General features: G+C 31.1%; 1 protein-coding gene across 3 annotated transcripts in view; it reads left to right on the forward strand.

Moving 5' to 3' along the window:
- LOC145293774 (uncharacterized) overlaps nt 1-21522 on the forward strand; it is a 132393-nt gene that overhangs the window by 74510 nt on the left and 36361 nt on the right. For all 3 annotated transcript variants that reach the window (XM_080140290.1, XM_080140287.1, XM_080140288.1), the window contains exon 2: nt 15242-15323. In XM_080140290.1, coding sequence (XP_079996416.1) covers nt 15311-15323 — 13 coding nt within the window. In that variant the 5' untranslated portion in view covers nt 15242-15310. The remainder of the gene's footprint in view (nt 1-15241; nt 15324-21522) is intronic.

Here is a 21522-nt window from a genome sequence, read left to right on the forward strand (position 1 = left end):
AAAAACAAATATGAAAAACGAAACCTTAAGCGTTTGCTTTTTCGTTAAGTTAATGAGCCTTCATGATGACGGCTGAAATTTCGGCCATTATATAATGTCGTTAAATCTTCCGACACTTAGAGCTAAAAAATAAGCTTAAAAAGGCACATCCAAGAGTTAAAAAATAAGCTTAAAAAGGCACATCCAAGAGTTAAAAAATAAGCTTAAAAAGGCACATCCAAGAGTTAAAAAATAAGCTTAAAAAGGCACATCCAAGAGCTAAAAAATAAGCTTAAAAAGGCACATCCAAGAGTTAAAAAATAAGCTTAAAAAGGCACATCCAAGAGTTAAAAAATAAGTTTAAAAAGGCACATCCAAGAGTTATCGCAATGCCAAAACTGAAAAAACAAGTGAAGCATGCATGGTCATCCGTGCGTGCACAGTGAACGAGGCATAAAAAAATTACTAAGTTCAGCATTTGCCCCCCCCCCCAAAAAAAAAGTCCCCAGGGGACGTCAAATCCTGCTGAAAATGAACAAACGATGCAGTTTTAGGCTTTAACAAATGTAAATTTGAGTTCTACACCATCCAAAAAAAAGAAATGACTAAATCCATCATATGTCCCCCCTCATTTAGCCCCAAAAGTTCCCAAGGCCTTAACATATTTAAATTTGAGTTCAGCACCATGCAAAACTGCTAAATAGATATACGCAAAAAATTTTGGACAAATATGGTAAAATAGTCCCAAAAATGGTGTTTTTATTAGCCCTAAAAAAGCCCCTGGGGCACATCCAAGAGTTATCGCAAAGTATAGACAAACAAAATTATATAGAAATCAGTTAGTTACAACTTTTCAGAAAGTTTTATAAAAATCCAAGGAATTAATTTTTTTTTTAATAAGCACAAAAGAGTCAATTTTAGCCATTTTAACCCGAAAGGCACTTCTGGGGGGGGGGCAACCGGAGTTTCCCCGTAAAATCTGTTCTGTTACTTTTTTTTACTCATATCATGTTTAATGTTTGTGCAAAATTTCAAAAAAATCCAAAGCGTAGTTATTGAGAAAAGTGCGGACAAACCAACGGACAAGGGTGAATTTACAGGTCTATCTCCTTTTGTCAGAGGACCAAAAAAAAATTATTATTTACAGGATTTAAATTTCCAAATATACGCCTTTTCGATTTTATTGGTGAACCAGTTTTTAAGTGTTTTTTTTTTTTGTTTTGTTTTTTAAATTTTTATTCTTTTTTTTCACTGCACACAAAGAATATTAATACTTGGAACGTAAAGGGCTACTATTTGGAATAGTGTCTAAAAGGGTATTGTGGGGGGAGTTGAGCACTGAGATGTTTGTTCGCATTACATTTAAACTTCTGCGGTTTAGTACAGTCAGGGAAGCAGGAAACATGGAGGAAATTCCAAAGTCTAGCTATCCGAGGGAAGAAACTACTAGAGTAAAAAGCTTTCCCTCATCTATGGACCTTAACAGTGAAGGGGTGAGATTTTGCTGCTTGTCGGGTTAGTCGAGAGTATATACATCGAGGGGACACAAGTGCTATGAGTTCATCAGAGCACATTCCATTAAAGTACTTGTAAAACAGACACAAAGATGCAACAGTGCGACGATGTGACAGAGGTTGGAGATTGGCCGATAATGCGGGACATATTAGATTTTTTTTTACATACATTTCTCGATTGAATTTTCTTCCGAAAATTACATTTTCAAAATTCAATTACGTGAGGTACTAAAACGAACTCTTTAAAAATCCTATTCAAAATAATCCAATTTCAAATTTAAATCTGCCAGAATGCATTTCAGTTTCTTCGTTAACAAAGTCAAGTATTAAATCTTTTATTAATAGTTGAAGCAAAGGAATGGATTAGTCAGTTGTTCTTTTGAAATTTGAAAGAAATTTCAAATCATTTAAACTGTTGACTAGGAAGTCATTTAAACTTGCTTAAACTATTTTTTAGCTAAACCTCGCTGATTGCAAGATTGACAATTTTGGAAGCCATTTGCAATCATTTTATTAATAGAAATTAAAACAATATTACCTTAACAAAATTAGATACGGTTTTATGAAGATTTGATTCAATTAATAACGTGATTTGTTCTTGACCAAAATTCTCCCTATAAAAAAGAAAGAAAGAAAAACCTGCATAATGTACGTACCCGTGACGAAACTACAATATCATATTCCAAAAATTATGTAAGTTGATCAAGTAGTTTTATTTTTATAAAGAAAATCATTTTTAAGCAATTAATTGGAATTCGTGGGCATACAGTATATATCTAGTAAGTACGAATTATTGTTACCTCCCTTATTTTCTGAGATTTTCTTCAAAATGGTAGGTGAGACAGTTACTCCTCAAATGCTCATAAAATTTGATTTTCTTATTTAAATTTAAAATTACTTGATCAATTCTCGTAATCTTTAGAATATATATTCGTTTCGTCACGGGTATATACATCATATAGATTTTTTTTTCATTTTCGTTTTTAATCTTTGAGAAATTTGGGACAAGGAACAGTTCAAAAGACCATTCCACTAAAATACAAATAAATAAATAAAAGAGAACCTCGAGGTACCTTTCGTCCGACACTTGTCAAGAGATTACGTCGACAGCGATTAAAATAAAACAATTTGCACATAATTGAAGTTGGAGGCGAAGGAAGGGGTAATACCAAAAAATAAAATAGTTTAATAATTTTTTTTTTTTCACCGCTTCCTTCGGAAGAAAGGTACCTTGAGGTTCTTTTTTATTATTATTTTAGTCGAATAGTCTATTTTTCGTGTCTATTTTTTTTCTCCCTGCGTCGATCTTCCTCAAAAGTCTAATAATGACTCCACTTATCCTTTTATAAACTTTAATATACATATATATATATATATATATATGTATATATATGTATATATATATGTATATATATATATGTATATATATGTATATATATATGTATATATATATGTATATATATATATATATATATATATATATATATATATATATATATATATATATATATATATATATATATGATGGACTCTCTCGTCGATTTCGACGTATGAAGTTCCCCCAAAACAACTAAGTTGCTAGGAAATCCATACAAATGATTTAGTTATAGTGGAGAAGGCTTTGTGTAGAACCAACCACACTTTTTGGTATTACTGCTAACATTTGTCGGTGCAGGCGACTGCCATGTGACAGAGTATACAGTAGACCGCATGGCTTTTTACATCAGAGTTACTTTCTCCTAGATGCATGTCTTGACGAAGACTGAGGTGCATCTCTCCCAGTTAATGCACCCCCAGATACCTACCTGGAAATTTTTACGACAGCGTGGTAGATGTGTGTGTGTGTGTGTGTGTGTGTGTGTGTGTGTGTGTGTGCTAAAACGCTGCGTAATTATATTCAATGTAGAAACTATGCATAAATAGAACTGAGCATAATAGGTAAATGAAACTAATCATCAAATAAGAAATCATAAAAAAAACGAATGATTAATTACTGAAAGTTCGTTTTGCAAAGAATATGCAAGTTAGTTAACCTTTTTTTAGTTGATCGCATATCCATAACTCAATATATTAAAACGTTTCTCTTAAAAATTTGTAAATAGAAACGGAAGGCTTTTAATATCAAATCTCAATTTTATATAGACTTCATAAATTTCAGTAAATCTAATTATTATCCTTGAGTAGTATTAAGGCTTGACAAGTAATGATTCGTCAATAAAAAGAAATACATGACGCAATTTTTCTTTGGTCACCAGCACTATATTTTCGTTGCGATTTTATTCAGTAATTCATGTATTCTTACGCATCTGTTAAGACATAATTTTTGAATAACTAAAGATAATTTGTTTCTACATTTTAATCATGGATAATATTGAAATAAAGATAAAAAATATCTTGCTATTTAATTTACAGACGTGTTTAAGGTGCGTACGAACAAACTATGTAAATTAGCTACTTTCACAATAATAAAAGGTGGCTTTACCAAAGAAATATATTAGGTTATTTAATATATATATATATATATATATATATATATACTAGCAAAAGTACCCGTCGTAGAATGGACTCTAATTTATGAAAGTATGAGAGATTATGAAAATGAAGGGCCGTAAAAAGATAGCTTCGAATTTGGGGGTATCAAAACCAAAGAAAAATATGATGAAAGTAAAAATAAAATAGATAAACCCCATAATTTATTTTGTCATACCTGTTCACACTGAAACACTTATCACAATATTCTGTGGATCTATATTAAAAAACCTTGTTAAACTTTGTGACATATTTCCATTCTATGGAGGTCAGGCGCGAACGAACAACCCATAATTTTATTATACCATATTTCTTCAAACTGAAACATAATTATCAAAGTATACTTACGCAGACAGATATGAAAAGTTCTTATTAAAGTGTGTGCCTATTTCCATTCTATGGAGACCAGGCGGGAACGCAGACCCCACAATTTTATTATACCATCCCTATTTAAGTTAAAACATACTTATCAAAATATTCTTATGTACATCTATATAAAAAACACTTGTAAACGTTTTTTTTTTTTGATTTTTTTTAATTTTTTATTTCCATACTTTTTGGACCAGGCGCGAACGCAGACCCCACAATTTTAATGAACCACTGTTCTGCAATAAGTTTTTTAAATTAGTCAACCATCTAGGAGCCTATTCGTGACCACACACACACACACATACACACACACACACACACATTTAGTTATATATATATATATATATATATATATATATATATATATATATATATATATATATATATATATATATATAATTATTTACTATAATAATTGTTAAATACTGACAGACACTAGTGTTTCATCCTTTCGGGAATCATCAGTGCAGGGTGTCACGATTAACACCAGTCGACAAATTCGAACCCGGCAACAGAAACCATGTCTGGCTTCATTAGCAAGGGCCTAATCCATTCGGTTACCGTTAACCGCGAGAAATACTGTTGAAATTTAAACATTTATTTTTTAATTGCTTTTTAACGTCTGTCAGAATTATATAATCATAATATGATGATCTGTACACATGAGCTAATTTGATCGACTTTTATTTCAACTAAAAGTGCTCAACGATAAGAAACGAGTTTCTTATTCTATATATGTGCATATATATATATATATATCTATATATATATATATATATATAAATTAATATAGTAATAATAATAATAATATATATGTGTATATATATATATATATATATATATATATATATATATATATGTTTTTATTTGTTTTTGTTCGCGATACTTTCTTGAATGAATTTAAGTATTTATACGAAAGTGCATTTTTACCTAAATGCTTGTTGAGAATAATTTTCCCATTGAGCAATCTGGTACCCCCTTTTAATGGGGAGCGGCATATATATTATTTTTGTTTTTAAATATAATTATCCACTGACACGTGTTTCGTCGTCCACGACTCATCAGAGTGGCTACGTGGACGACGAAACACGTGTCAGTGGATAATTATATTTTAAAAATAATATATATATATATATATATATATATATATATATATATATATATATATGAATTATTATAATAATATATATATATATATATATATATATATATATATATATATATATATATATATATAAGCGAGATAAGACACTGATAGGAATTCAGATGAAAAATCCTGATAGATATTACTTGAAGTAATACTTTCAAGGAGATCCTAGCCAAAAAGGAAAAGCTCAATATTTAAGAATAGAGCAATATATAAGTTTCGTGGTTAAATTTTAAATTCTGAAAAAACAACATATAGAGACATATATTCGATTTAAGAATTTATTGCTTGACAAAGGAATATATAGAAGGGGTCATTTTAATTTCCTTAATCCAAGGCCGTTTTTAATGTGGAGGTAAACCATATATACATAATTTATAGGTTTAAAAGGTTTTTAAAAATTTGAAAAAAAAAATAATTTTATTGTCAAGATTTTTTTAAAGGGCAGACATTTCGGCTGAGACTTTAGATTTTAATAACTACAGATTGAAACATCGTAATGTCAGTGTCATTTGTACACGTCTATGTAGATAAAAATATTAATATAATGAACTTGTTTATTGTTAGACACTATTATATAAACGTGGACTATCCTGCAACTATACATTTAACCTGGATTACGCGCGTGCACGAGCGTGTGTGTGTGTGTGTGTGTGTGTGTGTGTGTGTGTGTGTGTGTGTGTGTGTGTGAATAAACTAAAACAAGAAAAAAGAGACTCACTCTTTCTCTCAATAGTCATAAAGACATTTAAACTATTGGAGAGTAGTTAGACCAACATAGAGTGAGGAAACGGCGTGAAAAATCCTTTGATAGCAAAATAAGAGACGGGTGAGATGTTCAGTTCTTTACTAATCAGAAAAAATTATGAAAAAAAAATTTTTTTTTCTTAAATATTAAAACTTCACTCAATTCAAGAAGTAAAGAATAGCGTAATATTTTGTCAGCAAAGAAGGAGTACCTTTTAGAAAAAAAAATATTGATTTCAGTTGTTCTTGGTCTTCGGGCCGGGATCAAAGTGTAATATCTGTTCCGGAAAATACTGCAAGCAAAAACCATATGTGGAGGCAACCCCACGAATCCTTCATACCAATTGTCACTATCCAGCTCCCCTACTCCCTGAGGAGTTGGTCCCCATTTCCCCTTCACTCCTCACATTAAAAATCGGTCTTGTGTCTAATTTGCTCGGTGGGGGGAGCAAATAAATACCTTCTTGGTCTTCGGGCCGGGATCAAAGTGTAGTATCTGTTCTGCAGATGCTGCCCTTAAGATAATTTGTACCAGTCAATGGAGGGGAAACCCTCTGTACTGGGACAATTATTATTATTGGTACAACCAGTGTGTCCCTTTTTGCCTACTTTTAGAGGAGCTGGTTTATCCCCACATTAAAAACGGCCTTGTGCCTAATTTGCTTTGGTGGGGAAGCAAAAAAATACAATAAACAATTAGATCGTGGCTAAGTAGTTAACAATATGGTTTGAAAACCTGAATGGGCCAGGTTCGAATCCAGTTCACACTTTCCTTAAACCAACACTCGATAGTTTCTGAAACTTTTAGATAATGATTGATAATGACGTTTCTGAATTTTTGAGATGAGGATTGGTTATTCGTATTATTTGGATCCATCGGACTACTGTTCTCATCTTGTTCATCATCACACTCAACAGTAGTTCGATTATGAATGATTGATAATTAGTATTGCTTGGAGTGTTTGGATTACTGTACTCATCTTGAGTTGTATTTTTACAACGTTTCGGACGATGTAACTTTCGACTTTTTTCTATCTTTTTTAACTTGCGGATATGTACGTAATTTATTTATTTAATCCTCAGGTCTAATTTGCCCTCAATCCGTGGCCATGACCGGGTAGAAATCTTAAGTAATTCTAAATTATATTCTTGATATCGCCCGCATTGAGGATGTAACTTTTAACTTCAAGAGTCGTGTTATTTATAACTAGGGCTATGACAACAGCATATTCTTTTTATTGTTTTTACTCTCGAGTATATATTCGACACGGTTCGACACAATTAATCAACCGAGAACCACATCACTCGGCATAAACATATAAGATATCAATGAGAAGCAAAATAAGGAAAAGAATATGCTGTTGTCATATCCCTATTTATAACTCAATTTTTAAATTAGTACATTATTAGTTACGCCACGAAGAAGGCTGGAGGCTACATCGGTCGAAACGTTATGGGAATTAAAAAAATCCAACTAGACCGAATCATCCAAATAATACACGTGTAAGTAGGTGTAATTATAAAAGTATATTTAAATCGAAGAAAGCGATAATCATTTATTTTCTAAAGTTTTATTTTAAAAAATCACTGCACGCGTAATTTTAGTCTTTAATTAATATAAGAAATACTATTAAATAAATAAATAAAAATGGCGCCCGGAGGAAAGAAAACGTCTAACAATTTTGTTATTGGTTTACGGCCTAGCCAATGATTAATTTTGTACGCCGGAAGCCACGCCTAACTACAACCACGGCATACGTAAAGCCGGCAATCGACAGGATATCGACTTGGTGGCGTCCCACACGTAGGACGAACAGGAAATGGAAATAGATAACAGACAAGATGAACGTACAATTTTTATTTTTCATTTTTATTTTTTGTGGGTTTTTTAAGCTGATGACGTAGGCAATTAACGAGAGGAAATTTCTGTCGGCCATTGAAGAGAATAGACGTGACTTGATGAACATGAAATCAAATATTAAATAAAGCAAAGAAGATAAATGTTTGTACTTATTTTCGTTATATTTATGGACAGAAGTTAAAACACAGTACTAGGAATATATATATATATATATATATATATATATATATATATATATATATATATATATATATATATATATATATATATATATATATAGTCTATTACATTATTGTTACATATGTGCATATATGTTTCGGTGAAGTCACTATTTAAAGAGACTCACCTTGTCATACCAAAGAAGGAAACATATATATATATATATATATATATATATATATATATATATATATATATATGGGGGGGGGGGTTTGTGTGTATATATATATATATATATATATATATATAAAACGAACTTTGCGTGTGCGTGTGTATGTATGTGTGTGTGACAGACAGAGAGACAGACAGTTCCCTATGGACTTCTAAACTGCTAAAATTTAACATGTTTCTGGCAGTCTTCTTAAACCGGTTTTGTATTGGAATGTCTTCGATAAGTATCGATAATCGATAATGGAAAAAAATCCGATGAAATAATGAAACAGGCGATTTTGACTGAAGTGAATGCCTTATACAGCCTTAAATGACAAGGGCATTTGAGGAGTTTTATTAACACACAAGCAGAAAGACCGGGCATATAAAATCATCAGTAGGTTCTTTGATATGACAGGAGCGCGTTCGAAATAAATGTTTCTGTTTAAAGCACAATTGAAGCATGATACTTGACTTTTGCATTTTATACTTTAATTCAAGCCATTATATATGAAATAATTTTATAAAATCAAAAGTAGGTTCTCTACAGTGCAATGTAAACTACAATGTATTGGGACTAAGTCACTACGGAAAGGTATGTGAAGCTTCCTTCCGGTGCACCGCGATGGATCCTGAAGTAGAGCAGTCAGTTAATCGACTTGATTAAAAAATGGTCGATTTCACTGATTTCGATGACAATTAAATATAGGAGTGTGAAACATTAGTTGATCATCATTCAATCGCGGGTAACGTCGGGTCTTCCTGCTAGTATATATATATATATATATATATATATATATATATATATATATATATATATATATATATATATGATCAAACAATTTATAAAATATGTTAAAAAAAACACTTTGAAATGAGTTAAAAACATATTTAATCTGAAAAGGAAACATGGATAGTCCTTAATCCGCGGAGTTTCGAAGAAATACTTTCCTTCTCATCAGAGGGTAGGAATTAGCAAAATGCGGGATCGGATTTTGCATACAAAAGTATTTGATGAAACTGCAAGTAAGTCAAAGATCTTACTTGAAAACAAAAAAAAAGTGAAGCAGAGGGAATATGGTGAAGAAAAAGATGATTACACGTGAATGGATAGTCTGATGGAAGATAAAAAAATCCAGTGACGGTAAAATCCAAATGTAAACCTTCAAGAAAGTTAAAAGAATTTCCATTTTATTATATATATATATATATATATATATATATATATATATATATATATATATATATATTCAAATGTATTAAACTAAAAACAAAACAATATCCTTTCAACAGTGCTCAATACATATGTAGACCTTTCTAAGTAAAATTCTATAAACATCAAATAATCTCTATGCGGATCAATCTACATTTGGCCAATTTTAATCGCCTCGTCTTGTACTGATTCCCCAACTTACGCTAATTTTTTTTATTTTTTTTATCTACGTTTCCCCACTTGCATTTTTAATTGCTTTTCCCGTATGTACATAAAATATGTAAATTTTCTCACTTTTCATCGGATTCTCTTCCCATCTTTTTATCTTTACTTTATACATAGATTCGAACCCTGATCAGTTTTGTTTCACTTACATTTTTAATCGCTTTCCCCAATGGTACTTAGATTTTTAACCTGACCAGTTTCGTATTAAACACATTTTCCCACTTATGTTAATAATTTTTAATTTTTTACGTACGTTACCTCACTTACCTTTTGTACATATGTCTTACACTTACATTTTTAATCGTTTTCCCTATATGTACATAAAATATATAAATATCTCATTCTTCATAGGATTCTCCTTTCATCTCTGGTATATTTTGTTTTCTTCAATCATCCATTCTCCTGAGGAAGTCCCCTGAAAATGGGTACGAAACGTCGAGAATTTTCTATACCGCCACAGGTTTTCTTTCGCTTCCCCCTCCCTCTCTCTCTCTCTCTCTCTCTCTCTCTCTATATATATATATATATATATATATATATATATATATATATATATATATATCAAATACTTTTTATTACACCTACATGAATATATATATATATATATATATATATAATAGAAAGCATTTAATAATTTTCAACTACAAAACTTTACAAATCTTTCCTCTAACACTCAAATATACACACGCGCGCGCACACACAATGGGAATAAAAGAAACTATAGTCCGCCAAGATAGACATGGAAAAAAAGAAACCGAGTTATATATTCATCAATGTCCCTTGAAATAACGTTGATGACCATATAACTTGGCTTGTTCCTCTTTCATCTCTCCATATATGTATATATAATATAATGTGTGCGTGTACATATATATATATATATATATATATATTTATTTATATACACATATATATATATATTTGTGTATATACACATATATATGTGTATGTGTGTATATATATAAACACACATATATATATATATTTTTGTGTATATACACATATATATATTTGTATATACACATATATATATATTTGTGTATATATATATATATTGATACATACATATATATATATATATATATATATATATATACCATGTAAATATAATGAGAAGAAAATACTATTAATATATGCCCTGTAGCTTAAAAAAGATAAGTAAATAGAATGATTTAATAAATAATGCTAATAAAATACTAATATCGTCTAGGTTAAATTACCTGAGTAGAAATTCCAAAAATTAAATTAACTAGGTAATTAAATAACATAATATTATGATATGTAAACTTTTAATCCCAGGTTCTTTGTTGGAAGACTATTTTGTTAATAAGGCAATTAATCTATTTATATTATTATAGCTTAATATAGATTCATTAACTTACTAGCAAAACGGTTTTAGAAAATTTTACAAGCACATATATAAATAATATATATATGTGTGTGTGTGTGTGTGTGTGTGTGTGTGTGTGTGTGTGTGTGTGTGTGTGTGTGTGTGTGGTAATTCAATCTCGATTCGATTACAAGTGTGTGTGTGTGTGTGTGTGTGTGGTAATTCAATCTCGATTCCATTACACTGGTTAATCTCAAATGTACGAAACAGATTCTCTATCTCACCCACCTCCGGGTAAATTTAGACTGTAAATATATAAATTGAGGAATAAGGTTTTATTAAAAAATATATTTGAAAGCTAAAAATATTTAGTTGCTTATTTACGAAATTCGTGGTTCGTAAACGTTTTTGTAACTTAGAAATATTTTAAATTATGTAGCTTATAGTCTTTTTCATGGAATGAAATGGAATGAATGGAATAACTTAGAATTAAATTGAAATTAAATTCATTAAATTAAGAACTTATAAGCCAAATCAATTGTTTCGAATTCAGACATTTTGTTTTTAATTTTGATCTAGAGTAAAGCAATTGGTGTTCGCGTGTACAGTAGACCCCCGGTATACGGTGGCCTTAGGGTACTTTTTTTTTCAGGTTATGATGTGGAATACGATGTTCTTTTGGCCTCTGGTTACGGTATTTGCCTCACCTTACGCTGTTATTTCTAATGTTATATTATTATATACATGTGTATTATATACTGTACTGTATTTTGTTCCTAATTTTTAATGCCATATCCCGGAGTTATACTATGCATTATCAACTTTCACAGTTTAAAGAATGAGTCCACTCAACCTTTTTCTCGTTCTGATATTAAAAGCCTACTTTTTCTATTAGTATTTATTTGTATGCCCACGGAAGCAAAATGTGACACAAAGTCGTTTTTAATGTGAGGGAAAACTAGCTCCCTAGAAAGGGGCACTCAGGAAGTAGGCAAAAATAAAAATTGCCTTAGTATAGAAGGGTTTCCTCTCCATTGACAAAGACAAATAAACTTAAGTGTAGCATTAAAACAGATACAACACTGTGATCCTAGCCCGAAGGCCAGACACTTTTTTTCTATTTGAAAATCATTAAACCGAACGTCTTAATATACTCAGTCAAGAATATGCGAGCGACTATACGAAGGTTAACTAATTTACATATCCCTTTGATAAACGAACGTTTATTAATAAGTTATTCACATTTTTGTGTTTTTTTTTTTAATTAAATGATTTTTACTTAACTCCTCTCTGAATATTTGAGTTTAAAGTTGATATATGGCGTATTTGAATCTATAGCACACTTTCGAGTTGGCTTTTAGCAGATAAGCTATCTACTAAGAGGTCAAAATTGAAAATTAAAAAAAAAAACATTAATCTTGCCCTGGCGTAAGTTGACAATAACCATTGTTTTCTGCGTATGCTCTTTTTAAAATTTATAGATTAAACAAGTTTTATTTTAGTATTTACAAATTTAGATCATACGTTAAAAGATAAGGCGGGAGTGCTGTATGTTTCGGTTTCAATTCTAGATGATGGTAAACGCCATATTCTTACTTTTGAGATCACTACTATATATTAGATACAATATGATAATCGATAAAACGCTATACTAATAAGTACGAAATCTGCATGAATTAAAATATAATATCTAAGCACATTTTACGACCGGGCAAAACCGGACAGCCTGCTAGTTGGTGATTAAACTGATGTCTCTAAAGTAAACACGTACGACTTTACCTATCTTAATGTGAATTGAGCTAAAGTCAAATTATGTTGTCCCGTCGTGTTAAACAATTTTAAGTCAATACATTTCAAAGAATGGTATTCGTTTCATTGATTTAAAGCAGTGGTTCCGAACTTTTTTTTACGTGGCGGCAAATTATTGCGTTTTTTTTGGGGGGGGGGTTCAATTTTTTGCAGCAAGCCTATCACCGAAAATAAAATGAATATTTTCTACCTATAAATCCATTATGCAATAAAATAATAAATATCATATGAGAAGAATATCTATTTATATAAATCAACATATCCTGTATTAAATGTCTGGAATGGAATAATAATGTTGAATGTTAGTGGAGCAGCTGTGCCTGGTGTTTCTTAACTACTGCTGCAATATGTAGGCGAATGTGAGGGAAGTGCGCTCTTAACTTTTCTTCAATATTTTTAAGTTTTTCACGTTTTTTTTTTTGTTTTTAATTTTTAATGTTGTTTAGGAAAAAATCGTATTTCACATAGGTACAACGTTGAGAATTGTAGTAAGATTTTGATGTTTTTTTTTTTTTGTTTTTTGTTTGTTTTTTTTTTGCTTTATATAGAGTTAAGGGGTTGCCCACTTAAAAGTAGTCCGGTCTCTCTCATTTTTATCTTAACGACCAACTGACACCACAAGAAAAAATGCCATTCTTTTTCCATCAAAATGGCGCTATATGCCACACGTCTCACAGATCACTTACACGGGTTCATGACATGTTTATGGAAGAGAGAACAATAATCAAAGGATTATGGCCACCATGTTCCCCAGACTTGTCATCATGTGATTTTTATCTTTGGGGGATTTTAAAACAAAAAGTTTATGAAAATAATCCTCACAATCTAAACCAACTAAAGGATAACATTACCAACGCTATCAGAAGAATCACCAGAAGAAGATCTAGATGCAGCATCTGCAAACGTTGTTAAACGTGCCCAGAAATGCATAGATGTCAACGGAGAGCACTTTCAGCATCTTTTAGAACACTACAGGAAATTTAAACAATGAAAGATGTTCCTCCTCTCTACTAAATTTTTCTGTGCTGCTATTGAGTGGGCAACTCTGTAGAATTTAGCGGTGTCACAATAGTTAAGAAGATGTCTTAAATAAAATTAAATGAAATGGCTTGTAGCTATAATCTTTTCGCGATACACCAGTAATCATTCCACGGCACATTAATGTGCCGTGGCACACTGGTCCAGAACCACTGATTTCAAGAATATTCAAATGACAATCATTTCTATGGTAAGAAGACAGTAATATTTATTGCCTAAATTGAAACGAGATTGCATGTATTTGAAATAAAGTGGAGATATGTTCGTTTTATTTAGCTAAAGATACTTATCAAAGAATGGCAATTATTTTTACGACAGACAAAAGAAAAAATAAGTAAATGTTTATTATTTGCAAAAAAAAAAAATTAACTGTAAATTATACAAATTTTATATAGAACAGGGGTCCCAAACATTTTCGACGAGTGGGGGCGCGTATTTCTGACTTTATAGAGCTACGCGGGCTAAAATAAAAAAAAAAATGACCTGAACGTTTTTATACTGTCTTGCTCCTTAGCTTTGCTTTTTGGTAAATCTGCTTCTCCAAGACCTCATTCTTTGAATCCATTTCCTAAACAAAAAATGAAAACCGCCACGCTATTTTCATACATTTTCACATTTCTGAATATTTTTACGTTTTCCATAACAGCTCCAAGGGCCGGATTATAGAGTTTGACGCGTCGGATTTCGCCCGCGGGCGGTAGTTTGGAGACTTCTGATATAAAAAGTATAATGGAATTTCCACCAGTCTCGCTAATCATTTTCTTTATTTTGTTGATAGATGATATTTTAAAATTAGACAAAGAACATTTTTGTTTGTTTGTTTTTGATTTTTAGTAGAGTCCGCCTATACTGTGTTAAAGACAGTTAAATCGAGACCGCTAGTCGAATTGTTAGTAGTAAGGAAAAAATCCCATGAAAATTTAAATGTTTCTGACGTTTGATGTAACTGTTTTATCACGAACGGAGATTTTCATTTGTTTTTTGTTTTTGTTTTTTGTTGCCTTTTTGTAGTTTGTTTTGTTTGTTGCGTTTGTTTCTTGTTTTGTGGGTGGGTTTTATTTCAGGGAACTGAAGAAGTGTAGTTTTCACGTGCATCTCATTTTTTTTACAGACTGATATACGTGGACAACAATAATAAAGTAGATAAAAAAAATAGGAGGTCTGAAGCTATCCAATAGCTATGCCGCATACGGGTAAGTCACCTATTTTTCCTTCCTTCTGTGTGTGCGTGTGGATAATGTTTTTTGTGTAAACAAATTGAGCTTAGGTATTTTAGACAATGTGTAAATATTGTTAATTCACTGCTAGCATAGCAGCAGCCGTATAGCGCAACGGTTAGAAGCTCCGACTGTTGTTTGGGCGATCGGGTTTCGATCTTGGCTTGAGGTAGTTTTCTAGCCGCACTGATGAGCTGTGAAACAGCGAAATAGTACTGTGTGTGGATGACTGTATATATATATACACATAGTACTGTGTGTGGATGAATGTATATATATATATATATATATATATATATATATATATATATATATATATATATATATATATATATATATTTATATTACGACGAGTCGGGACGCGTATTAATAATTAATAAATAATCCTCACAATCTATCAAAGAATGGCAATTATCATTATATATATATATATATAGAGAGAGAGAGAGAGAGAGAGAGAGAGAGAGAGTCTGTTTATTATATAACCGTTATTGGTTACATATGTGCATGCATATTTCAGTGGAATCCCAATTTAAGGATAAAATTTCATCAGACCAAAAATAATCGATATTGAAATGAGAATCAAAATTACATTAGTTTTATAAAATATTTGGATGGGGTTTACGTTCTGGAAGAAACGAAGTAGCCATGATAAGCGTATAATATTCAGATCAAATCGAAAACTTAGGCCAATAAACAACCACCGAGTTAAAAGATTACCAACACCTTCCCACTGCGACAGCTTAACCACGCGAAATCGTGCTTCCCCCATTTCCCTACCCCTACTCCCCTCCTTCACTACACCTCCTTCCAAAAGCTTCTACTGCTTACATACACAAAGTACACAACACACTTTTTTCCAGCACGTAAACCACACCCAAATATCTTATCAAACTAATGTAATCTGTATTCTCGTTTCAATATCGATTTGGGGGGGGGGGTGATGAAGTGTTATCCTTAAATTGGGATTCCACGGAAACATGGATGTACATGTAACCAATAATATTTGTATAATAAACAGGCTATATACCAGTTCTGTCTTGCATTGAGCACTCTTTAATAATCACGTGCTTCATTGGATTTATATCTAGGAAGCCAATCGATACAACCATTATATATATATATATATATATATATATATATATATATATATACGTATTTGTTGCTGATTTTTTAAACGATATTAAAGTTAACGTCTCCGCCTCGCCCTTTTTTTATTTGGACGTATTTTTTATTTATTAATGTATTATTTTAAAAACAGTTTTTAAAAATAATAAATAAATATGTGTGTGTGTGTGTGTGTGTGTGTGTGTGTGTGTGTGTGTGTTATATACATACATATATATGCGTGTGCGTGTATATATATATATATATATACATACATATCTATATATACATATATGTATATATATGTATTTACACACACACACACACACACACACACACACACACACACACACACACACATATATATATATATATTAGGTTTAAAATACGAATAAAATTTAATAATGCTGCGTAGAGAAAGTGGATATAGGCAGGTGTGTAATACAGGTATAAATTGTGTATGTAATACACATAGACGTGTTGTGAAAATAGGAAATACGTAGGGATGTTAAAGATAAGTGGTTCGATACTACCAGTTTTACTTGCCTTCCACTCTAACACAATTTTTTACTTTACTCAACCTGTGTTTGTGTACCTGACTTTTTTCCATTATATAAACGAAGTTGCACCTACTCATTAATGAACATCAGTAGTTTTTCTTCATCATTTACTTCTTCATATACTGTGGATTGACCTGTCCGACCTTCAACCCCATTTTCTCGTTTACTTTCTGATTTAGTTCAAATCTGGCATAAGTCAGTTCATATGACTATGAAATTCTTGCAGGTACGTACCTAGAAAACGAACACAAATGCATATATATATATATATATATATATATATATATATATATATATATATATATATATAAACACAAATTAATATGCAATTACATATACATGCATATATAAATACAATTGCATATACATATATATATATATATATATATATATAAATACATATGCATATATATATATATAAATATATATATATAAATACAAATACATGCATATATAAATACAAATACATGCATATATAAATACATATACAGGTATATATAAATACAAATACATATATATATGTATATATAAATACATATACATATGTATATAAATATATATAAATACAAATACACGTATATATAAATACATATGCATGTATATAAATATATATATATATATATGAATATATATACATGTATATATAAATATATATACATGTATATATATTTATATGTACTTGTATATATAAATACATATGCATGCATATATAAATGCAAATACATATATACGTATATATAAATACATATGCTTATATATATAAATATATATATATATGAATACAAATACATGTATATACAAATACATATACATGTGTATATATACAAATACATATGCATGTATGCATAAATACATATACATGTATATATATAAAATACATATACGTGTATATATAAATGCAAATAGATATACATGTAGATATAAATACAAATACATATATACGTATATATAAATACATATGCATATACATAAATACATACACATGTATATAGAAATACATGTACATGTATATGCATATATACATATACATGTACATGTATATGTATATATATAATAACAATTGCATTATTCTCATGTTGGTGATATTTTAAATATTCATATTTTAAAAATTGATATTTTAAATATTTATATTTTTAAAAATTCGGTTGTCCGGGATATGACCTTAAACTATATCCAGTGGTGAGGCCTCAGCTTGCGGGCTTTGGGGAGTGTGGAGCCACCCTTTAATTGGCATTGCTCCCAGGTCCACTGTGACCTGGAGTGGTGGTACCTATTAGGGTCCCAACTATTGGTTGAATAGAAACCGACTTGAAAACAACAAATATATTGTATTAAAAAAATTTCTTCATAATCTTTGGATTCGGCATTAAATAACCTGAAAAGGGTTGATATGCCGTAAAACAAAAACAACCAACTAACCAACCAACAAAAAATTCGGTTTCGGCAGAGATATTAAAATATTTGAGTTATAAAATCTCATCTTCAAGAGAAAGCATGCATTTTACTTGCATCTATGAAAGTTGTATTTCTCTTTTTCTTCTTTTTCTTTTTTCCCTAATCTACTACTGCTACTACTACTACCATCACTACTACCTTTGTCATCTTCTTCTTCTTCATCTTCTTCGACTTTTATTACGCTTTATTTCTTGTTCTTCTCCTCATATTTCTTCTTTTTTTACAAGGGTGTCATCACTTATCAAGACCCGAAGGCCACTCGAGCATAGGAGTTAATGAATGTAAGGTGGTATTGTAGTAATCGTTAATGGTACAGATTGGACAGAATTTGGATTAATTAAGGGAATGTTTCAACAAGAACTTGTTTACATTAGACTTGAAAGCTATCATGTAGCCGGCTAGGAAGCAAGCCAATGGAACACTGTTCCACAAGCGAGCAGTTCTAGGAAAGAAGCTGTGTTGGTGGAATCTGCGTTTGGATTGGAGGCACATATAGAGAGTGGGGAAAATTGTTTATAGTGGTTGTAGCTAGTTCAGTGTTTTTGTGAAAATCTGACAATGGGGAACCATAGATTGGAGCTCAGACGAACACTTCTTTTTCCTCTACTACTACTACTAATAATAATAATTATTATTATTATTATTGTTATTATTATTATTATTATTAAGAAGCCATAATACAAGTAGTATTAGTAGTAGTAGTAGTAGTAGTATAATAATTTATACTAATACTACTACTAATACTAATACTATTTGTATTATGACTTCTTTTTTCTTCTTTTTTTACTCGCACTCTATATTTCTTTCTTTTCTTCCTTCCAATCCTATTTCGTTTATCTTTTTCTTTAAACTTTTGTTACATCTTTCTTTTTTTATTATTATTTTTTGTTCTTATTTATATCTTTCTACTTTTTGTTTTCTCTTCTTTTTCTTCTTCTTTTGGCATTAATCTATATCTTTCTTCTTCTTCTTCTTCTTCTTCTTCTTCTAATACTAATACTACTGTTACTTGTACATTTTTTTTGTACTCACGTTTACCTCAAACAAGGCATATCGTCACTTGGACGCAAGGGGCAAATGTTTGGGACCATGCTTAGGAAAGATGGATAAGATATTGGTTTACGTTGCATTAAAACTTCTGCATATCAGTACAGTTAGGGAAGCAGTTAGCAGGAAGGCAATTCCAAAATTCAGCTGCTCGAGAGAAGAAACTACTAGAGTAAAAAAAAAAAAAAAAAAATTTGAATGAATCGACAATTTCTGGAATTTAGGGAACTCAGCAGTCAAGAGGTGTGATTTTGTTGCTAAGTGGGTTTGTCGGGGAACTATTAGTTTTGTTTTTTTCTTCTTTTGCAATTTTTTAGATCTTTCTTTTTCTTCTCGCTCTTTTTCTACTACTACTACTACTACTACTACTACCACTACCACTACTACTACTACAACCACTACTACTACTACTACTACTACTTTTTCTTCCTGTCTACTCGTTTTGGACCCTTTGCTTACATATTTCTTTTCTTCTTCCTCTATTCCTCATACATTCTCTCTCTCTCTCTCTCTCTCTCTCTCTCTCTCTCTCTCTCTCTCTCTCTCTCTCTCTCTCTCTCTCTCTCTATCTCTCTCTCAAATCTCAGCATGTAGTTTCCATCAATTTCTGTTAATTTTTTTTTTATTCCGGAATGTCCGAGATATTAACCAGGTGGAAATAATGATAAATGATTGTCTCTTCTTTCTAAGACGCAGTCATTTTGAAAAGATGTCTTCCGTTTGTTTTCCCCGTTTAACGAGAAAAAAAAACGCACATTTTTATTTTATCTTTTCTTTTACTTTATACTGCCTTTTACTTTATTTATTAACTATATGAAATGGAAGACGGGGGGGGTTGTTTTACACGCGCGTTTCTTCTTCATCGTTACTTTATATTACACTTTGTTAACAAGATTACATAAACAAAAACACCGCTCGACTGATCTTCTTGAAATCTAATAGGAAGTTGGCACTTGAAATATGGTATCGTATCGAAACAGTTTTCCAAAAAGCATCGCATCCAAACACTTTCCGATATTATCTTATCGAAAGGAAATATCGTATAGAAATCATTTCCAAGAATATCGAAAGGAAATAGTATTGTGTGTAAATTAGTTTCGCAACAAAAACTAGTGTCGTATCGAAATTAATATATAATCGGGAAGTAAGTAAAGAGAGACCTTGAATGACTACTGGAAAGAACTTGAATGCCTACTAGACATTTTCCTTGAGTGAGGTCTCTCTGTACAGGGGTTTGCCAGGACAACTTGGCATAGGGATACTTTTCCCTAGAAGTAAACCCTGACTAAATATTCAAAATCACATTTTGTATTCGCTGTCCAAATAAGATAAGGTATGGCTAACCAACACTGGCTTTTACGAGAATTGGTGCACTTTCTCCAAGTGATGTTACCTCACGTGATAGCACAAAGCTGGCTACTCCACCAGACTAGATAAATTATTGCCCTGGAATCCAGTAAGAACCAAGAGAATAAAAGGAAGGTATGCTGTGAAGGGAAAATTATGTGCTCACGTTCTTTATTAACTAAGGGGAACTTTAATAGAATAATCGAATATCGATGTGTCTCATATAGAGATTAAGTGTTAACCTGAGGGACCCTTGATTTCTGAGAACTTCGACTGAAGTAAAATGAAATAGATAAGTAAAATAAATTCGCATGAGTTAGCATGTATCAGTTTTTGTTGATTGGTTGACTTGATTGTTGGCATTCTTGTGGTTGCTAGGATTCCTAAGCGAAAGTTATTTGTTGAACATTTGTTGGGTACTTTTCGAGCCTATTCGTTTGTATTGTTTCTAGTAGTAGCAGTAGTAGTAGTAGTAGTAGTAGTAGTAGTAGTGGTGGTGGTGGTGGTAGTGGTGGTGGTTGTAGTAGTACGTTTCACTTTAATAATTTCACCAGGCATCGAAAAAGTGCTTCAGGGCGAAATTGATTCAAATCGGTTGAGCAGTTGTAGGACTTGCAATTGCTAAGCTGACAGTACAGAGTAGTTAACCAACTTCCCTC

This window comes from Euprymna scolopes, chromosome 15 (assembly GCF_053919585.1).
Source record: "Euprymna scolopes isolate OS-2025 chromosome 15, ASM5391958v1, whole genome shotgun sequence".
Classification (NCBI taxonomy): Eukaryota; Metazoa; Mollusca; class Cephalopoda; order Sepiida; family Sepiolidae; genus Euprymna; species Euprymna scolopes.